The sequence below is a fragment of the Stegostoma tigrinum genome, chromosome 22 (assembly GCF_030684315.1).
Source record: "Stegostoma tigrinum isolate sSteTig4 chromosome 22, sSteTig4.hap1, whole genome shotgun sequence".
Taxonomy (NCBI): Eukaryota; Metazoa; Chordata; class Chondrichthyes; order Orectolobiformes; family Stegostomatidae; genus Stegostoma; species Stegostoma tigrinum.
In genome coordinates this window covers 2,628,440-2,646,968 of record NC_081375.1, presented here as the reverse complement: position 1 = coordinate 2,646,968, position 18,529 = coordinate 2,628,440, and the positions used below count along the sequence as shown (strand labels likewise).

At 43.2% G+C, this 18,529-nt stretch overlaps 1 protein-coding gene across 6 annotated transcripts in view; it reads left to right on the top strand.

Moving 5' to 3' along the window:
• Positions 1 to 18,529, top strand: part of LOC125463856 (inactive rhomboid protein 2-like) — a 120,031-nt gene that overhangs the window by 90,371 nt on the left and 11,131 nt on the right. For all 6 annotated transcript variants that reach the window (XM_059653861.1, XM_059653862.1, XM_059653864.1 and 3 more), the window contains 5 exons: positions 1,699 to 1,802; positions 2,163 to 2,226; positions 4,301 to 4,395; positions 11,690 to 11,765; positions 12,081 to 12,181. In XM_059653861.1, coding sequence (XP_059509844.1) covers positions 1,699 to 1,802; positions 2,163 to 2,226; positions 4,301 to 4,395; positions 11,690 to 11,765; positions 12,081 to 12,181 — 440 coding nt within the window. The remainder of the gene's footprint in view (positions 1 to 1,698; positions 1,803 to 2,162; positions 2,227 to 4,300; positions 4,396 to 11,689; positions 11,766 to 12,080; positions 12,182 to 18,529) is intronic.

The window sequence follows — 18,529 nt, the reverse complement described above, 5'->3', positions numbered from 1 at the left end:
GACCCTTGTCTCCCACGTCCCCATTTCTGAAGAAGGGTCTTGACCCGAAATGTCAGCTTTCCTGCTCCTTTAATGCTGCCTGGCCTGCTGTGTTCCTCCAGCTCCACACAGTGATAACAGAGTAGGGTTGAAATAAAATTAGTTGAAGCAAATCATCAATAATGGAGAAGTTAAAGGAATTGAAGTGTGACAAATCCCCAGGACCTGACAATTTCCATTCCCAGGTGTTAAAACAGGTAGGAGAGCCCATTGCCAATGTCCTAACCATAATCTTTCAGAATTTCGTAATGATTGGAAATTTGCTCATGTCACCCCACTTTTTAAGAAGGGTGGCAGAGAAACACCGGGGAAGTATGGACCAGTTAGTGTGACATCAGAGGTGAGGAAATTGTTGGAGTCTATAATCAGGATAGGGTAACTGATGACCATAAAAAAAATCAGCTAATCAGAGAGAGTCAGCACAGATTCACGAAAGGTAGATTATGCCTGACAAACCTCATGGAGTGATTTGAAGAGGTGACAAAGGTAGTGAACTGAAGTAAATGGATGGATGCTGTTTATATGGACTTCCAGAAGGTAGTCCGAGAGAAGTGACTGTTCGCTAAAGTGGAAGCCCATGGAATTGAGCACAAATTACTGATGTGGACAGGAAATTGATAGAGTGGCAGGAAACAGAGAGTTGGAATAATGGATAAACACTCAAATTGGCAGGATGTGGCCAGTGGTATCCCGTAGGGTTCTGTGTTAGGCCCTCAGTTATTCACAATATTCATTAATAGCTTAGATACTGGCACATGAAATCAAATATCCAAATGTGCTGACAACACGAAAATAGGCAGCATTGTCATCAGTGTTGACAATAGCATAAATTTACAACAAGATGTTGGAAGCTGTGGCTGGCAGACTTGAATATAAGCAAATATGAAGTTATCCATTTCTGGCTGAGAGGATTGATCAGGATATTTTTTAGATGGCAAAAGGTTAAATGCAATGGATGTCCAATAAGATTTGAAGGTTCAGGTGCATAGCTCTTTAAAATGCCACAAACAGGTGCAGAAAATAGTAAAGAAAGCCAATGGGATGCTGGCCTTCATATCTGAAGGACTGCAGTATAGGGATGCAGGTGTTTTGCTGCAATTATACAAAATGCTAGTTAGACCCCATTTTAGAGTACTAAGGTGTTAGGAAGGTTGATTTGGCTCCAGAGCACGATCAATGCAGTTTGCTAGAATGAGGCCTGGGCTTCAGGGGTTAGTTTGAGCAGAGATTAGACAAAGTAGGCCTTTATTCTCCTGGGTTGAGAATGTTAAGGAGTGATCTAATCAAGATTTTCTGGATATTGACTGGGAAAGGCAGGGCAGATAAAGATGAGCTATTTCCACTGGTTAAAGATTCTAGAACCGGGGGCGTAGTCAAAGAATTAGGGCCAGGCCATTCAGGAGAGACTTAGAAATCACTTCTCCAGAGTGTTGGAGGTTTGGAATTGAATTGCTATTTCAGTTCTCAAATTTAAATTTGAGACACAAATATTTACAAAGCAAGAGTGTGAAGGGATATGGGCCCATGGCAGGCAAAACGATTTAGGCCACAGATTAGCTATGATTTTGTTGAACAGCAGAACAGATTCAAAGGACTGAATGGCCTACTTCTGTTCCTATGTTTGTTTGATTTGCTGACCTTATCTATTCTCAAATACAGGAATCACTTGCAACGTTTGTAAAATGGCCAAAGTTCCAGGCCCCCTACTTGGAATCTACAAATGGCAGTAGATCATCTGGGGCAGTCTGCCATCAGGATCCAAGGTATGTGAGCTCTGGTCAAATCATTTGGCAGTGCTCCCCACCCTGATACCTTCTTCCCAAGATCTACTCACTCACCTCCCTCCCAGTACGTTTCCAGTACCACCCAGTATTGACCCCATCTCTCTGATACTTTTCTGTTACCTGCTCAGATTTACCTGGATTAAAAGGCTGGTGCCGGGCCAGGTGGTCAAGAAACCATCAGGTTATCAGAAAAATCCATTTAGTTTGTTAAAACTCTTTGAGCAAGTATGTTTTCTCCTCTAAAATGTGAGTCCTGAGAATGGTCATAATAATTGGTCTTCTATCCATTCGGAATGAATTGATAACAGCTTGTGTGACTAACTGTATTGTCTTATGTAGAACATGTGAAGAGCCAGCCTCTGCTGAACCACACATCTGGAAGGATGACATTACACAATGGCCTGTGAGTTTTGCTGTGATCATGCTCATGGTACTATAAATGTCTTGGGTTTATATTATCAGGAAATGATTGATAGGCTGGGATATCCGCTGTTTTGAGAACAGAGGCTGAGAGATGTCCTAATCAACCATTTAAAATGGTGGCAGGTTTTAATGGAGTCAATACAGAGTGAACATTTTCTCTTGTGGGAAAATGCAGAACTTGTGGCTGTTAGTATATTGTCATCCAGAAATGCAATTGGTACTCAGGAGAAACATCTTGCCCCAGAGAGTGGGAAGAAATTAGAACTTGTTCCCCCGGAAGCATTTTATTTTTTAATTTGTTGATAGAACACGGGTATTAGAGGTTGGATCAATATTAATTGCACATCCCTAATTGTCCTGCAGATGGTGGTAGTGAGCTGCACACTCAGATCACTGCAATCCCTGGAGTGTCAGGTCACCCTCTAATCCCTTCTCCTTCATACACCTACCCAGCTTCTCTTTAAGTGTTTTGATACTGTTCATTTCAACCTAATGTCCCAGGCCCAGCCATCTTCAGCTGCTCCATCAATGACCTTCTCTCCATCATAAGGTCAGAACTGGGATGTTTGGTGATGTTTGCACAATGTTCAGCACCTTTCGCCACTCCTCAGATACTGAACCAGTCCATGTTCAAATGCAACACAATCTGGACAATATCCAAGCTTGGCCTGACAGGTGACAAGTAACATTCATGCCACACAAATGCCAGACTATGGCCATCTCCAAAGTTATGGATCAGTCTGAACCCCTTCAAAACATGTAAAAATGACAGCTTAGACTCCAACTTCTATTCTGTAAAGGCAAGTGAAAGGCACTGTGTTCTGGATGTAATTTGACTGTTCCAAGTACCAGGCTTGAAGCAAAAAACACTTTCATTCATGTTTTCCAAACGGTTAATTCACATATAAAGCCTGTTCAGACCAATGCAAACTATCAAAGGTGAGAGAAAGGGGGAGGGGAAAAGGCAGGAATTTTGTTTGATTGGCAATTCCTGACTGTTTCCCAGCTCACAATTACTTCTCCAGACTGGTTCAGGACCATAACACCAAACAATGTGACTATGAGCTGTATAAACAGTATGCATATGTGCATTGAACTGGTCCCTGAACTCAGTTCTGAGGAAGTGTCACCGGACCCAAAACATGAACTCAGTTTGTAAATTCACAGATGCTGCCAGACCTGCTGAGCTTTTCCAGCAACTTTGTTTTTGTTCCTGATTTACAGCATCTGCAGTTCTTTCAGTTTTTGCTCTATTATACTACATCATATTTCACTTAGCTACTGAGTTTGCAAAGCATTAACCTTCCTCATAACACTTTGTCAGTTCACATACATACGTTTAAAATAGTCTTTGTATTTCTATACTCTTTCTAAGTCTCCTTATATACTGAGCAATACTGAGATAACACGGTGTGAAGCTGGATGACCGCAGCAGGTCAAGCGGCATCAGAGGAGCAGGAAAGTTGATGTTTGGGTCCAGACCCTTCTTCAATGCTAACTGTTTCTTTCGCACTATCTAATCTTCTCATCTCTTTATCACTTTAGTTCTCTTTCGTACTCCTGTATGCTGATGGCTATCTCCTAACCAATATTGTTTAAACAGCACGGCCACAGCAGTGAAGCTCCCCTGTCCCATTGTGGTACAAGCCTGGCTCACAGACTAAGTGCCTCATGCCCATAATTGGTCCCAGTGCTCAAAGAATCTGAAGGTCATTCCTCCTGAAATATATTTCAATACGTGTATTTATCCTTGTGACCTTATATCTGCATTAGCTGTTGTGTTGCATTGGGAGTAATCAATAAATTATTAGCTTTTAAATTTTTGACATCCTGAACTCTGACAATGAATTCAGCACTTGCTGTCTCTGTCTTGTTGGTGTGAATGTAGACTGTAACTTTCAGCTCACAATTCCCCTTCAATTGTAGTGGGAGCAAGAGATAAGTTGGCTCATTTATACACAAACATGTCTTTAAGAATATCACAGAGAAATTATCACTTGCAGCAATCTTGTGAATAAGCTGGAATGATATCCCTGTACATGCTCTTTGTTCAGATTTGCACTTACCAAGCAAAGAAGAAACAGACAGGCCTGAAACACCTGGATTGTGCTATCAAAGGAAGACCCTGCTGCATTGGGACGAAGGGCAGGTGCGTGATCTTTAGTCTCGGCAATTAATCATGGAAAATAGGAAATTGCACTGATAGTTTATATCCAGGCTCATCACAAGAGATATAAGTGCTATCCCAGAAATACAAGTAAATCAGGAGGTAAGAGGGAGGGAGGGAGAGAGAACAGATACAATCTCCAGTCGGGCAAAGAAAATGATTAGAACTAAAAGCTGACAAGTGTTTGCATCCTGCTGGACTTCATTGTGTGTTTTGAAAGAAGTGACTGCTGAAAAGGAGATGCTTTGGATTGAAGTTTCTAAAGCTCCCAGACACTGGAAAGATCCGAACAGATTAAAAATAGTGAATGCGATTCCTCTATTTACAAAACGGGGGAGACAGTTGGCTAAAATCTGCGAGAAGAAAAGTGATTAAGGAGGTTATAGCAAGGCACTTAGAAAATGTGGGAAATTTTGGGAAAAGAGAAATCACATTTGACGAACATGTGTCTGGGTCAAATTCGCCAAGGTAATTAGAGATGGGCAATAAATACTAGACCAGCCAGCGGTGATCACGTCCTACAAACAAATAAAAGCCCCAAATGGGAGATTTAATGAGGAAGTAAATGAATGATGTGGATAAAGGGAAACCTGTGAATGTGGTGTATTTCAATTTTCAGAAAGCAATTCACAAGAGAACAAATCAAAGGTTATTACACAAAATAAAAATTCGTGGTTTATGGGGCGATATCATAATGTGCACCAAGGATTAGATTGCGACCAGGAAACAGTGAGTTGGTATAAATGGGTCATTGGTAGGATGTGATGAGTGAGAAGCTACAGGATTCAATGCTTCAATCTCCAATATTTTAATGGCTCGATAAAGGAATCAAATGAATGGTAGTTAAATTTGTTGATGGCGCAAAAATAAGTAGAAAGTAAGTCAATGGGTAGACACGAGGAATCTACTAAGGGGTATGAATAGATTAAATGGGTTGGCAGAAATTTGGCAGGAGACATATAATATAGAAAATGTGAACCCATCAACTTTTGCAATAGAATAGAAAAATAGAAAATTATTTACATGGAAAGTGATTGCAAAAGCCTGATGTAGTCAGGGATCTGTCGACCCTGGTACATGAATCACAAATTGTTAATATGCAAGTAAATAATAGGGCTAACAGAATATAGACAATTATTGAGAGGGGGATGGAATGGACTCACTGAGGTATGTGCTGACATCAAACCCCATTATTCAATATTTCAATGCAGAGAAGTGTGAAGCTTGCATTTTGGTTGCAAGAAAAACACAGACAATCCATGCTCAATGGTACAACTTTGAGGGGAGTACAGGAGAGGAGAGACTTTGGGGTTCAACTACATAATTCTCTGAAGGTGGTTAGGCGAGTTAAAACTGTTATTTGGTTTACTTGATAAAATTGTTGGGTTTATAAATACAATCATAGAGTATAAAAGCAAGGAAGTTCTACCTTTTCCATGCATTCATTCATGGGATATAGGCAGTGCTGATAAGGTCGGCATTTATTGCCCATTCCTAATCATCCAGAAGGCAGTTAAAAGTCAATTATGTGGGTCTGGAGTCACGTGTAGGCCAGACCAGGTGAGGATAGTAGTGAACCAAATAGGTTTTTCCTGACAATTTATAATGGATTCATGGTCACCTTTAGTTTTTTAATTCTCTTCAAGAGACTAGAGAAGAAATTATGTGGGCCCTGGCTGATATATTTGCAGCATCGTTAGCCAGGGGTGAGGTCCCTGAAGACTGGAAAGTAGCGAATGTGGTGCCCTTACTCAAGAAGGGCTGCAAAGTAAAACCTGGGAATTATAAACCAGCAAGTTTAACATCTGTGGTAGGTAAATTACTTTAGCAGATTCTGAGGAATAAGATATGTGTGCATTTAGAAAGACAGGGTTTGATTAGGAGTAGTCAGTATGTCTTCGTGCATGGGCGATCATGTCTCACAAATTTGTTAGAGTTCTTTGATGAAGTGACTAGGAAGATTGATGAGGGTAGGGCGGTAGATATAGTCTGTATAGATTTCAGTAAAGCCTTTGTTAAGGTTCCACATGATAGGCTGTTCTGGAAGGTTAGATCACGTGGAATCCAGGGAGAGCTGGCAGATTGGATACACAATTAGCTTGATGATAGGAAGCAGAGAGTAATAGTGAAAGGATGCTTGTCGGACTGAAGGCCTGTGACTAATGGTGTGCCCCAGGCATCGGTGCTGGGCCCATTGCTGTTCGTTATCTATAACAATGACTTGGATGAGAATGGACAAGACACGATTTGTAAGTTTGTGGATGATACTAAAAAAGACGGTATTATGGATAGTGATTTATCAGAAATTGCAGCAAGATCTTGATCAGCTGGAGAAGTGGGGCTGTGAAATGGCAAATGGAATTTATTACAGATAAATGGGAGGTGTTGCATTTTGGAAATCCAGGTAGGAGTTTCATGGTGAGTGGTGGGGCCTTAAGGAGTGCAGTGGAACAGAGGGACCTTGGACCCCAGGAGCACGGTTCCCTGCAAGTAGAGTCACAGATAGACAGGGCAGTGAGGAAAGCTTTGGCACACTGGCCACAGATAGGGCACTGAGTATAGAATTTGGGAAGTTATGTTGCAGTTATACAGGACATTGATGAGGCCGCACTTGGAGTATTGTGTTCAGTTTTGGTCACCTTGCTGTAGGAAGGATGTCATTAAACTGGAAAGAGTGCAGAGAAGATTTACAAGGATGTTGTCAGGACTCCAGGGACATATGGATAATGATGGGATAGTGTAGGGTTAGGGGCTTAAATCAGTTCACAAGTCGGTGCAACATCGAGGGCCAAAGGGCCTGTTCTGCGCTGTATTGTTCTATGTTCTATGAGTTACAGGACGATCTAGGACTTTTTTCTTTAGAGCATAGGAGACTGAGGAAGGATCTTATAGAAGTGTATAAGATCATGAGAGGCATGGACAGGGTGAATGCACTCAGTCTTTTTCGCAGGTTTGGGGAATTGAGGACTCGAGGGCATCAGTTTAAGGTTCGAGGGGAAAGAATACATGGGAACCTGAGGGGCAGCTATTTTTTAAACTGATGGTGGTACACATGTGGAATGAGCTGCCAGGGGAAGCGGATGAGATGGATACATTAACAACATTTAAACAAATAACTCAGAAAGGAAAGGTTTAGAAGGATAAGTGCAGGGCAATGACACTTGTGTAGATGGACATTTTTGATCAGCATGGACCAGATTGGGCCAAAGGGCCTATTTCCCTGCTGTAGGGCTCTGTGACTGTACTTTAATTCAAATCCCACCATCTTCCATAGCAGGATTTGAACCTGGGTCCCCAGAGCATTACCTGGGTCTCCATAGGATTAACAGTCCAGCAATAATGCCACTAGGCCGTCACTTGCCTCCTTTACTGAACCTCTACAAATCCTTCGTCAGGCCACATTTGGAATATTGTGTTCACTTCTGGGTGCCTTCTTTAAAGAAGGATGTCAAATCCCTGGGGAAAGTGCAAAGGAGATTTATTGGAATTATACCATGAATGAGGGGTTTTAGATAGCGTCATAAAGTCATAAAGCATGGAAACAAACCCTTCAGGCCAACCAGCCCATGCTCACCAAGTGCCCCAAACTGAACTAGTCCCACTCGCCTGCCCATAACCCACTAAATTTTTCTGATTCTTGTACCGATCCAAATGTTTTTTAAAGGTTGGAACTGTCCCTGCACCTACCACTTCCTTTGTTAGTTCATTCCACAAATGAACCACCCTCTGTGTGAAAAAGTTGTCCCTCTGGTCCCTTTTAAATCTTACTCCTCTCGTCTTACCTGAGAACCAATCATCTGATTGTTAGCAGGCAAATTGCTTTTGTCACTGATTGTGGTGATTTTAATGAAGTCAGCCAGGTAGGCTCCATAGATTAGTTTTAAACTCCCCCATCCTCAGGAAAAGACTTGTACTGTTCACCGATGAGAGAAATTGGGCATATTTGCTTTGGAGCAGAGAAGATTAAAGGGTGACCTTATAGAGGTGTTTAAAATTATGAACAATGTTCACAGAGTAAAGGATATTCTGTTTCCACCAGTCAGTATGTCAGTAACTCAAGGTCACAATTTCAAAATGGTCAGCAAGACAGTCAGGAGTGAGGACAACCTTCTTTACTCAGAGCATTGTTAGGATTTGGAATGTGCTACTTGGGAGAGTTGGGGACACGAATCCTAAAGGACGTTTCAAAAGCGAGATGGAGATATCTTTGAAAGTGATGAATATAGAGGGGTACAGAGATATGGCTGGAGAATGGGATTAACTGGCTTGCTCTTTCTAGGACTCAGACAGAGTCGGTGGGTCAAATGGACTCCTTCTGTACTGTAATATTCTATGATTCTATTCCTGGAGTACACACATGAATTAAAGATTTTGAATTAAGTGCACAAACTTCCCCAATTGCCTTTACTTGCAGACCGAGTGTGATAGAAAGCCTCACACACACGCTTACACACACACTTGGATACACACACACACACACACACACACACACACACACACACACTCCAAATAGATAGAATCAGTTATGGGTGAAGGAAAGTTGGAAAACATTTCGGTGATTCCTATTTGTGGGTTGTTGAAATAATCTCAATGATTCTTCTGTTCAGTCATCATTCTCCAGATGCTTCTACTGGTTTGTAGGAGACACAGAGTGGCTGATTCACTTATAAAAGGGCTTAAAAGTTAAAGGCCACAGCTTACAACAACTGATGAAGAAAGAATGAAATGGGTCTCTTCAGGTTTCAAAAGGGTTTTGACTGCAGAGAAAGGAGAGAAAGTTCCTCTGCTGGTGGTGACAAAAAATTCTTATTAACGTGTTCCCAGCCTTGAGCTGTTCAGGTACCTGAGAGCAAATCACCTGGTTGTTGGCTGACAAAAGGTTTTTGATGCTGCTTGTACTGAGGTCGGGCAGGTGGCCCTCAGAGAATATGACCTCCCTGATTGGGTCTGTTAAACTGGTCCAATCAGGGAGCCCTGGCTGACAGATAGTTCACTCTGAGAGCTGGCGCTGAGGAAGATGTATCAGTGTCAAGGATTTTCCACATGTAAATAAACAGTGACTTGGTGGCAGGATACGGGCCTATGTGGAATTATTTCAGTGATAAGTTGTCACTAGCCCAGGGACCAATGAACTTCTTATTGCTAAGTAGCTGCATCTGTACATGAAACCCGTCAGCTTGGACTCATCCACTCCAACTTCAATCCCTGCTTATACAAACAGCTGTGCAAACAATGCTTACCATGAGGATCAGGTGACTTGCTTTCCAAAACTTGCAGCAATTCTTTTAAAAGAGATAACACGGTGTGAAGCTGGATGAGCACAGCAGGCCAAGCAGCATCAGAGGTGCAGGAAAGCTGACGTTGTGGACTGAGACCCTTCTTCCCCCGAAACGTCAGCCTTCCTGCTCCTCTGATGCTGCTTGGCCTGCTGTGTTCATCCAGCTCTGCACTTTGTTATCCCAGATTCTCCAGCATCTGCAGTTCCTACTGTCTCTGAAGCAATTCTTTTAAACTCTGGTTTTAGCACAGTTCTTCCCCATTTACATTCGTGATTTAAAAAAGCACAAAAATAAAAAGACATGGTCTTTACATTGTGTAGAGCATTGATAAGACCACATCTGGAGCACTTTATTTACAAAAGGATACATATCTTAAAAGCAGCTCAGAGAAAGTTCACTCAGTTGATTCCAGGGATGACTGGTGGGTTTGAGGAGAATGAGGTGATTTTATTGATATCCTGAAGGGAGTAATCAGGCCGAGAGATTTTTTAAAATTAATTCATGAGCGTTACTAGCTAGGCCAACATTTGTTGTCTGCCTTTAATTGCCTAGAAGGCCGGTGAGAGTAAGCTGCATTCCTGTGGCTGTAGAGTCACCTGTAGGTCAGACCAGGTAAGGATGGTATTTTCCTTCCCTAAAGGGCATTGATGAACCAGATGGGTTTTTCCCAATAATCGTCAATGTTTTAATTGTCATCATCAGGCTCTTAATTCCAGATACTTTTTATTGAATTCAAATTCCACCATCTGCTGCAGCAGGATTTGAACCCCAGACCCCAAAACATTAGTTGGGTGTCTGGATTAATAGTCTAGCAATGATATAGCTAGGCCATCGCCTTCCCCTGTGTGCCCTTATGGGAGAGAATGGAATAGGGGACAGAGTTTAAAAATAAAGGGTCTCCTACTTAAGGCCGAGATGAGAAGGATAATCTTTCCTCAGAGGGTCCTGAATCTTTGGAAAACTCCTCCCCAGAGAATGATTGAATATTTTTGAGGCAGTGTTATATTCTTGACTAACAAGCAAGTCAGAGGTTGTCTTAAGTAAACGAGGGAGAGTTGTTTAAAGTCATAGAGATGTTCAGCATGGAAACAAACCCTTTGGTCCAACATATCCATGCTGACCAGACATCCTAAATTAGTGCCGTTTGCCAGCATTTGGTCCATATCCCTCTAAATCCTTTCTATTCATGTACCCATCCAGATGCCTTTTAAATGTTGTAATTGTACCAGCCTGCACCACTTCCTCTGGTAGCTTGTTCCATACACACACCACCCTCTGCGTTGCCCCTTAGATCATTTTTAAAAATCTTTTTCCTCTCACCTTAAACCTGTGTCCTCTAGTTTTGGACTCTCCTACCCTGGGAAAAAGACCTTGTCTATTTAGTCTATCAATGCCCCCCTTGATTTTATAAACCCCTATAAAGTCACCCGTCAGCCTCCAACGCTCCAGGGGAGGTAGCCCCAGCCCTGGTTTGTCTTACCAAAATACAATCTCTTATTTGTCTAAATTAAATTCCATCTGCCATTCCCTGGCCCATTGGCCCATCTGATCATGGTCTATTGTACTCTGAGGTAACCTTCTTCACTGTCCACTACACCACTAGTCTTTGGCTGGATGGCAGGTTTGTAATATAAAGCCTCACTTGCAGCATGGGTCAATTCCATCACCAGGTGGGGCTATCATGTAGGATTCTTCTTCTCAACCTCTGTTCTTGCCTGTGGTGTGGTGACCCTCAGGTTAAACCACCATCACTTGTCTCTCTGTAATGAGAGAGCATCGTTATGGTCTGATAAGGCTGTGATAACTTTACCCTTACTCTGAATGGGTGTGATTGTGGACCTGAGGCCATGATCAGGTCAGTTGTGATCTGACTGAATTGTCGGACAAGTTTTGAGAGGTTGAATGGCCTTCTCCTGATTCTATTTTGTATGTTGGTAAGGTTGGATCCTCCGTTAGAGGTGGGAATTAACTTTGCATTTTGGATCTTTCTTGTTCAGATGTGAAATCACTACCAGAGAATACTGCCAGTTTAAGGATGGATATTTCCATGAGGAAGCGACCTTGTGTTCACAGGTAACATTGAAATCGAGTGGACACCCTGTTCTCACTGCTCCAATCATAAGTAATGTATTGTACACCCAGAATGTTGGGTTAATAAAGGATACAAGAATCAATTATAAATCTTAGATCTACAGGGTTCACCACAGAAAAGGGCCATACCTTTGGTTGTCTGACCTGCGCACAATCTGTCCCACAATTTATGGGCTATGATATGTACAGGCCAGCTTGTCCAGCCAGGCTGCTTACAATGAGCTTTACATGGGAAATGACTCTTTGTGGAAGTTTGGTTTTTGACCTGTTGAGTGACTGGTCGCCTCTCTGTTATAGGTACACTGCCTGGATGAAGTATGTGGGTTATTGCCATTCCTGAATCCAGATGTTCCAGATCAGATCTACAGGCTTTGGCTCTCCCTGTTTCTTCATGCTGGGTAACAAAAACTCACCATTTACAATATTGTGGCTATAAGAGCGTGGATCCTGTCATTGACATGAGGAGCAGCTGAAAAGAATGAAAGAGAGAGTGAGCTCAAAGTTGTGGTACATATTGGTATCAATGATGTAGAGGAGGACAGGCATTGAGCTTGTGTACCCAGGAGTAGGGAGGAATCTCCAAATAAGTGAACTCTGGATGAATCCCAATGCCATGCGTTAGCAAGAGCAGAGGTAGGAAGAAGGACAGGATCAATCTGTCACATGAGGTTTGGTATTTGCAGAGGGTGTAGGGCTTCTACAATGTTGCACACTGGGACCTATTATATGGCAGGAGCCAACTCTTGCTACTTGTGAGAATGGTGAGATAAGAGATCAGGCAATTGGCTGACCGATTAGTAGAAATAAACTTGCAGAATAACAGGTTAGAAGTTGAGAGAGGGACTGATTTGATTCTTCTGCAAAAGTTGTTATGATCTCAATGGGCCAAATGGCTTTCTATGCTGTAATGACCAAGGCTGACCTTTTTTGTTTTGGCAAAGTGCAGGTCACATTGTATCAGAGATAGTGGGAACTGCAGATGCTGGAGAATCCGAGATAATAAAATGTGAGGCTGGATGAACACAGCAGGCCCAGCAGCATCTCAGGAGCACAAAAGCTGACGTTTCGGGCCTAGACCTCTGATGAAGGGTCTAGGCCCGAAACGTCAGCTTTTGTGCTCCTGAGATGCTGCTGGGCCTGCTGAGTTCATCCAGCCTCACATTTTATTATTATGCAGGTCACATTGTGTTTGGTGGAGGGATTCTCGCTGTGAGGTTTGTCACTGGATTTTATTAAACTTGTTACATTTATTTGCCATTCCCAGCCCATGGAGAGAAGCAGGATTTTAGTCCTAATAAACATCCTCTTTATTTTTATACTCCGCCTCATTGGCCTAAAAATACCAACCAAAATGAATTGCCTTATATTTCTCTGCATCTGCCATTTGTTTGCTCATTCCACCAACTTGTCAATGTGCTTTTGGTATTCGACACCTAATGCCTTAACCTCCCCCCTCCCCCCACCCACCCCGCGTCCGCGTGCGCGCGCGCGCGCACACACACACACACACACACACACACACACACACACACACACACACACACACATAGTCTGCAATACTTACATATTTCACATCAACTGCAAATGTTGAGACTGTACTGCGTACACATCTGGGTCAATAATGTTTCAGCAAAACCTTGGGATCCATCACTGGCCCATGGTGAACTCCTTCCTCCAATCTGAAGAATGTCCATTAACCATTACTCTCTGTTTCCCAACACTCAGCCAATTCTATGTTCATTGTTGCTTCTGACAATTTTATTCTAGGAGCTCTCACTTTGCTCACAAAATCCTTTTGGGGTAGCACTGTACTAAATGCCTTTTGGAAACCCATGTACATTATATCAACAACATTGCCTTCAGCGACCCTTTCTGTCACTTCTTCAAAAATTACAGTTAGTTAAATCTAATTTTGTCTTATAAAAGCCATGCTGACTTTCTTTAATCAACCCCTGTTTGCCCATGTAACAATTAATTTTGTGCTGAATTATTGTTCCTTGGAATGAACTCACTGCCAAAGTTAAAATAGACAAAACCGAAACAACTGCAGGTGCTGCCAATCAGAAACAAAAGCAGAAGTTGCTGGGAAAGCTCAGCAGGTCTGGCAGCATTTGTGAAGAGAAATCTTTTTGTGGTAGCATTATACCAAATACCAAAGCACTATACTAACCTCCTCAGAACATTCTGAGGAAGAGTCACCAGACCCAAAACATTAACTCTGATTTGTCTTCACAGATGCTGTTAGATATTCGGAATTTTTCCAGCAACTTCTGTTTTTTGTGCCAAAGTTAAACTGACTGGTGTATAACGCCTGATTTATTTTTGCAGCTCCTTTTCACCAAGAGGCTATGATCATTGCAATTCTCTAGCTTTCTAACACTACCCCCTGAGTCTATGGAAAATGGAAAGATTGTGGTCAGTACCTCTGCAAGTTCGACACTCACTTCTCTCAGTTTCCTTGGATGCTTCTCATCTGGTCCTAGCATCTTATCAACTTTTAGCACAGACAGGTTATTTGATATGTGATTTGATTTGGTTTGATTTATTGTCACATGTACCTAAGTACAGTGAACAGCTTTTGTTTGTGAGCAGTTCAGGCAGATCATAGTAAGAAAGGAAAACAGATTGTAGGGTGTTAAAAACTTTGACAGAGTACAAGGTTACATCGCGCAGGACGTGAGACAATTTCAACATTAACCAGATTTAACATTATTGGAAGTTAGACAGTCCATTCATCAGTCTAAAAACAGCAGGGAAGAAGCTGTTCTTGAACCTGTTGGTGAGTGTGTTCAAGCCTCTGTATCTTCTGCCTGATGGAAGAGGTTATAGAAGAGCATTATTGGAGTGGGACGGGTCTTTGATGATGTTGGCCACCTTTCTGCAGCAGTGAGAAGTGTAAATGCAGTCCGTGGATGGAAGGTTGGCTTCTGTGATGGTTTGGGCCGTCCACACCACTTTCTGTAGTTTCTCATGGTCTTGGTCAGAGCAGTTGTCGTACCAGGCCGTTATGCATTCGGACAGTATGCTTTCAGTGATGCACCTCTAGATGGACTTGCTGGATTTCCTCAGTTGCCTGAGGAGGAAGAGAAGTTGTTGTGCCTTCCTAACCATCCCATCTACATGGGAAGTCCAGGACAGAATATTGGTTATTGTCACTCCCAGGACCTTGATATTCTCCACCCTCTCAACCTCCGCTCCTTTCTCCTCCTCCTTTCTTTCTGAAGTCAATGATCAGTTGTTTAAATTTACCGACATTGAGATAAAGGTTATTATCATTGTGCCATGTCACCAAGCGCTCTCTCTCCTTTCTGTATATCTCTTTGTTAACAATTATAAACGCTTGTGGTAACTAACTTATCCTTCCTGCTGCCTCAGGAAAGCAGCGAACATAATCATAATAATAATCAACCTTTTTCTTCGGTATGATGGCTTCAGCTTGTACAAGGGGGCATAGTTACACATTGAGGGGAGATAGATTTAAGACAGATGTCAGAGGCAGGTTCTTTACTCAGAGAGTGGTAAGGGTGTGGAACGCCCTGCCTGCCAATGTAGTTAACTTAGCCACATTAGGGGCATTTAAACAGTCCTTGGATAAGCATATGGATAATGATGGGATAGTGTAGGGGGATGGGCTTGGATTAGCTCACAGGTCAGCACAACATCGAAGGCCGAAGGCCCTGTTCTGTGCTGTATTGTTCTATGTTCTAAAGACCCCTCTTACCCCAGTTATACTGTCTTCCAGCCTGTTCCATTGGGCAGAAGTTTGAAAGCACTCACCATCAGATTCCAGGATAGCAGCAACGGCAGGTACCAATCAGTGATAACGCAGTGTGGGGCAGGAGGAACACAACAGGCCAGGCAGCATCATAGGGTCAGGAAAGTTAATGTTTTGGGTTGGAAAACTTCTGAAGATTCGAGAACAGATTCTTCCCTGCTGCTATTAGACTAATGAATGGACCTCTCATATTTATATTAGAGTTGATCTTTCTCTGCACCTTCTCTGTAGTAGTAACATTATATTCTGCATTCTGTTGTATTATTCTGATATACTTATGTAAGGTATGATTTGTCTGGATAGAATGCAAAACAATACTTTTCACTGTCTCCTTCCATTGGCTGGGAATCACTCACTATTGTATCTGTTGTAAAGAATTTACATTGATAAAATGATCCCAAAATAAAGACAGCATTAATACTGACCCTCTGATTGAATTAGCAGTGAAATCTGAGATGTTTCTCAGTGATATATAACTGATGAAGTGTGACAGTATTTCTGCATAAATTCACCTTTGATCTGATGACAGAGCAAACTCTATCTGAATCCCTTTGTGACTGGCACTGACCCCACCCACTGGCTTTGTGCCCCCTCCCCCACCCCACATGTGCCCTGTGCCATTAACCAGGCGGTTACCTCAGTCACTCCCACTGCCGATGCTGACATCACTTTCACTTCCACCTTTGATACCATCTCCACCCACACACCCACTCCTGGTTCCAGCTGTACACACAACCCTAAGCCCAAGCCCTGCCAGGTATTCACCATCCCCCAGACCTCCCCTTCACTGAGGACGAATGGTCAGTTCTCAGCAAAAGACTCATATGCATTCTCCTGCACCCACACATCAACGAATTCTGTACATATCTGGATGTTGAACTCTTTCTCTACCACCTCCACTCCACACCTGTTTCTTTGACAGGGAGTCTAGGCCATACTCTGCAGACCCCTTCTCCCACCTTCAACTAACCCCATCCTGCCGGACACCACCCCACAGCCTTCTACATTGCAGAGTCCAGGCACCAACTCTCTGACATCTCCTCCTACCACTCCCACTGGCACTGTTGATCATGAAGCCATCTCCCAGACCATCACTAACCTCATCACCTCAGGAAACCTCCCACCCATAGCCTCCAACCTCATCATTCCTCCAAAACAGCACAGCCCATTTCTATCTCCTTCCCAAAATCCACAAACCTTACTGCCCTGCTCAACATATTGTCTTTGCCTACTCCTGCCCCACTGAACTCATCTCCGCTTACCTCGACTCTGTCTCTTCCCACCAGTCCAGGACCCCCCACCCCCACGTTCAGGACACTACCCACACCTTCCACCTCCTCCAAGACTTCTAATTATCCAGCCCATAACACCTCATCTTCACCATGGACTTCCAGTGTATACCCATGTTTATGGCCGAAAAGCCCTCCACTTCCTCGCCCACAGGACCAACCAGTCCCCCTCCACCAACACTGTTGTCCACTTAACAGAACTTGTCCTTACTCTGAACAACTTCTCTATTAACTCCTCCCACTTCCCACAAAGTGAGACCGTGGCTATGGGCACCCATATGGGTCAACCTGCATCTTTGTAGGATACATGGAACAGCCCCTCTTCCGCTGCTACACTGGCAGCGTCCCCATCTCTTCCTTCGCTACACGGATGACTGCTTCAGCGCTGCCTCATGCTCCCCTGAGGACCTTGAACAATTCATCAACTTTACTAACACATTTCACCTCAAACATAAATTCACCTGGACCATCTCCAATGTCTTCCTCCCCTTCCTGGACCTCTCTGTCTCCATCTAGAACATAGAACATTACAGCACAGTACAGGCCCTTCGGCCCTCGATGTTGTGCCGACCTGCCATACCAATCTGAAGCCCATCTAACCTACACTATTCCATGTACGTCCATACGCTTGTCCAATGATGACTTAAATGTACCTAAAGTTGGTGAATCTACTACCATTGCAGTCAAAGCGTTCCATTCCCTTACTACTCTCTGAGTAAAGAAACTACCTCTGACATCTGTCCTGTATCTTACACCCCTCAATTTAAAGCTATGCCCCCTCATGTTCGCTGTCACCATCCTAGGAAAAAGGCTCTCCCTATCCACCCTATCTAAACCTCTGATTATTTTATATGTTTCAATTAAGTCACCTCTCAACCTTCTTCTCTCTAATGAAAACAGCCTCAAATCCCTCAGCCTTTCCTTGTAAAGTCCCTCAGCCTGTCCTCATAAAGTCCCTCAGCCTGTCCTCATAAAGTCCCTCAGCCTGTCCTCATAAAGTCCCTCAGCCTTTCCTCGGAAAGTCCCTCAGCCTTTCCTCAAAACTGACATCTATTTCAAGCCTCCTAACTCCCACAGCCAACAGGACTACACCTTCTCTCACCCACCTTCCTGCAAGAATGTGATCTCTTACTCTCCATTCTTCTGCCTCCACTGCGTCAGCTTTCAATGGGGCATTCCACTCATGATGTCCTCTTATTTCAAGGACCACAACGTCCCTCCTTCGATGATCAAAAATACCCTCAACCACATCTCTTATGTTTCTCACACGTCTGGCCTCAAACCCACTCTCCCCAACAAAAGTAAAGACAGAATCCCCTTGTCCTCTCATATCACCAACAACCTCTGTATTCAATGTATCATACACTGCCACTTCCACCTCCTACAATCCAACCCCACAACCAAGGAGGTACTTCCTTCCCAACCTCTATCTGCCTTCTGTAGGGACTGCTCTCTCCATGACTCCCTTGTTCGCTCCTCACTCTCCATTAGCTCCACCACACCCGGCACCTTCCCCTGCAACTGCAGGAAATGTTACACCTGCCTCTACATATCCCCCCTCACCTTCATTCAAGGCACAAAACAAACCTTCCAGATGTGACAGGGGTTCACCTGTATATCCTCCAACTTGGTCGACCGCATCCGCTGCTCCCGATGTGGCTTCCTCTACAATGGTGATACCA